We start from the raw sequence: 3554 nt of genomic DNA on the forward strand, positions 1-3554 counted from the left end.
TTTGGCAACTCATATCGGCTTATAAATTAACTTATTTTTTGGATTTTTTAAATCGTTATATTTGGAATTAAAAAGTAATTTATAAGTCGATTAAGAGAAACTATTTAGATTAGTTTTTTCACCAGATACTTTCTAAATTATTAAAATACTCAATCTTTTATATATTTTATTTGATATCATTTTAGATATTTAATCTAATTTACTTAGCTACTTTACAAAATACTACCATTTTTTAATCTGTTAATTACTCCAAACATAGCGAGATCGCCAAAATTAATTGCATGTCGTATAAGTAATCAATATTGCAACACCAATAAAATTTAATCCAGGGGTATAATAGTCATTTCACACTTTAGAGTCATTGGATAGCTTTACAAAATGAAAGGCTAGAATTGGAAAAACGTATGCCACAATTTGATTTGTTTCGACGAAGTTCACAATCGGACACGAAACGTCGCCGTATCCTTTCACCGCCATACCTTTTTGTATGGTATAAAATGAGCCAAAACCCATAAACCCTTCGCCAAGAAATATTACACACAAAAAGCAATTCACAACAACTTTCCAATTTTCTTTCAACTGCCATTAATTTTGGTGTTTCAAGTTCTGGTTTCAGTGATCGTCAAAGAAGATGATGAGTCGTGGAGCAGCGACTGTAGTCCGATCAGTGATGGGTCAAATGGGTCCACGTTTGTTTTCAACCGCAGCCGGAAACGCTTCCATTACCGGTGTGATGAGAGCAAACGCTGGCCTCATCGGATCTGAAAAGGCAGTGGTGACATGGTGGATCACGTCGTCTCCGATTGGCGCTCGCCATGCGAGTACGATGACATTGGGGGAGAAAGTACAGCAGCCGGATCAGAAGGAAGAGGTAACTGGTAGCGGCGGCGCAGCCGCCGGTGGTCAGAAAGGTAAAGAGGTCGTCAGTTACTGGGGTGTACAACCACCTAAAGTTACGAAAGAGGATGGTTCAGAATGGAAGTGGCATTGCTTCAGGGTATGCTTCAATTAAACAATTCTATAAATCGTCATGTATATTTTCTGTTATCACATTCAGTTTTTTCTGATCTTAATTTCTTCGTCAGCCATGGGAGACATACCAAGCAGATCTCTCGATCGATCTAAAGAAGCACCATACTCCGACGACGTTTTTGGATAAACTAGCATACTGGACTGTCAAATCTCTCCGATTCCCTACCGATGTTTTCTTTCAGGTAAACTAATTTTAACCAAATCAATTCGTAATCAAAACTTTAACATATATTGAAATCGATTTAATCATTATAGAAACGATATGGGTGTCGAGCAATGATGCTTGAAACCGTCGCCGCTGTTCCCGGAATGGTCGGAGGAATGCTCCTTCACTGTAAATCCCTCCGACGTTTCGAGCCCAGTGGTGGGTGGATCAAAGCTCTTCTAGAAGAAGCAGAAAACGAAAGAATGCATCTAATGACTTTCATGGAGGTTTCCAAACCAAGGTGGTACGAACGTGCCCTGGTTTTCACTGTTCAAGGCGTCTTCTTCAACGCCTACTTTCTCGCATATCTTGCTTCCCCTAAACTAGCGCACAGGATCGTGGGGTACCTTGAGGAAGAAGCAATTCATTCATACACTGAGTTCTTGAAGGAGCTTGACAAAGGAACCATTGAAAACGTCAAAGCTCCAGCCATTGCTATCGATTATTGGCGTCTTCCTGCTGATTCAACTCTTCGTGATGTTGTCATGGTTGTGAGAGCAGATGAAGCTCATCATCGTGATGTTAATCACTTTGCTTCGGTAATTAATTAACATCTATAATCCCGTTTTTAATCTGGTTTAATTTTCTTGTGTATTCTTGTTGTTTCATTACGTTTTTTTGATAATGGGGAATGATTATTTTTTTCAGGACATTCATTATCAAGGACTTGAGCTTAAAGATTCTCCAGCTCCTATAGGATACCATTGAAGAAGATCCAAAATCTGATCTAATAATTTTCCTTTTGGTTTTATAACGCTTGGATAAACGTGATTGTTCTATAATCTTGTACATACTCTATGATGGTTTATTGTTGGTTTAATATGAAAATCTTGATGTTATAAATGTTGGGGAATCTGTTTTTAATGGTATTGATGTGATTTTGATTGACAACTAATCTTGTGTAAGAAATGGAATTGGTCGATCATAACGTTTGTAACATATGAAGTTGGGTGACACAAGGTCTTGAAAACAGAATTTGGGTTTTGGCTTAAATGATTGGTTTTGAATTAGGGTTGAAGGGTATTTGAGTATTTTTAACAAGGAGGTGATGATAGGAGTTTTGAAATTTGTGGATTTTAGAATGGAATTTAGGAGCTTTCAAAACGCAAAAGAATACATCAATGGTGCACCCACTAAAGAAGTGGTCAAATACCAACGACATGACCATAGTGAGATAATGCAACTACTTACTATTCACTTTGGATTTGAGAAAACAAAGTTAATTACCAAGGGGACATTATCATAACATTGCATTGGTGGAAGTAATTCATGAGATAATTAGACTTTGTAATTGATTTAAGAGGATGTTGGCTTGGGAGAATATTTTGAAAGAAACTAAAATATGTCAATAATTGGGATTTGAACGAATTGGAGTTTGAATTGAATTATGTTGTGTTTGGTTGAAGTGAAATGAAATGAGATTCTTAGCATAGTTGGGAGGACGCCGAAGAAAAGGAGAATTTTGAAATGGTGGAATATTATTTTTTTCAGCCTTTTTTTTTTTTTTTTTTTTTTTTTTTAACCGACAAATACGAATATTATAATCTACTCCTAAACTAACACCTAATTCCACTTATGTTTACAACGGGACTTGAACCTTCAACCTCAAAAAGGAAGAGCACCACCTAATACCACTGGGCTAGAAGCCCTTTGGTTCCTAATGGCCAGGTGATGACACAATATGTGAAGGCATGTTCTTCGGATGAATAGATTGGAGACAAAACTCGTTCAATAAATGAACATGGACATGGTCATCATCGGTCTTTTATATGTACCATTGTGATATTCAATAAATTCATTCAAGTTTCTACTAACAACACTATTGCACCTTCGGATACTGGTGTTCTACATAAACTTATTGTCGAGTTTCCTTAAATCATTTGAGATTATACAAGAGAAGAAAGAGTTCAAAGAACGTATCATATGATTTTTGCCAGAGAGTGGTCCCTCTAGCCAACAAGGAGAAGACAATGTTGTAAACATTGATGAGCCATTTGACAAAATTAACTCACCCTCTCCCAATAAACCAAAAGATGATTCTCTACTTCCTCTTCCACTAAAGTTTCCCTTTAATACCAATGATTCCCTCTACCAAAGAAGAACATATTTCATTATGTAGTATCTACCTTTGTAGTATGAGCTCTACTAATTGACTTTTGTCTATTAGGCTGGAGAGAGTGGTGTCATACTCCCTCATGAAACCACAGTGTCACGTAGGCGTCACCTCACCATTTACCACAAAAATATGGTTACATATCACACCAACGGAGTGGTATGACACTCAATATAGATTTTTTAAAATAATTAAAATATTTAG

General features: G+C 36.7%; 1 protein-coding gene across 1 annotated transcript; it reads left to right on the forward strand.

Moving 5' to 3' along the window:
• The first annotated feature begins 512 nt into the window (after positions 1-512).
• LOC145053025 (ubiquinol oxidase 2, mitochondrial-like) lies at positions 513-2080 on the forward strand. The gene is made up of 4 exons (XM_079000981.1): positions 513-997; positions 1086-1214; positions 1288-1776; positions 1886-2080. The coding sequence occupies exons 1-4, from the start codon at positions 632-634 to the stop codon at positions 1943-1945; spliced, it is 1044 nt and encodes a 347-aa protein (XP_078857107.1). The 5' UTR covers positions 513-631; the 3' UTR covers positions 1946-2080.
• The last annotated feature ends 1474 nt before the right edge of the window (positions 2081-3554 follow it).

Source organism: Lactuca serriola, chromosome 5, assembly GCF_051521515.1.
Source record: "Lactuca serriola cultivar US96UC23 chromosome 5, Lser_US96UC23_V15, whole genome shotgun sequence".
NCBI lineage: Eukaryota > Viridiplantae > Streptophyta > Magnoliopsida > Asterales > Asteraceae > Lactuca > Lactuca serriola.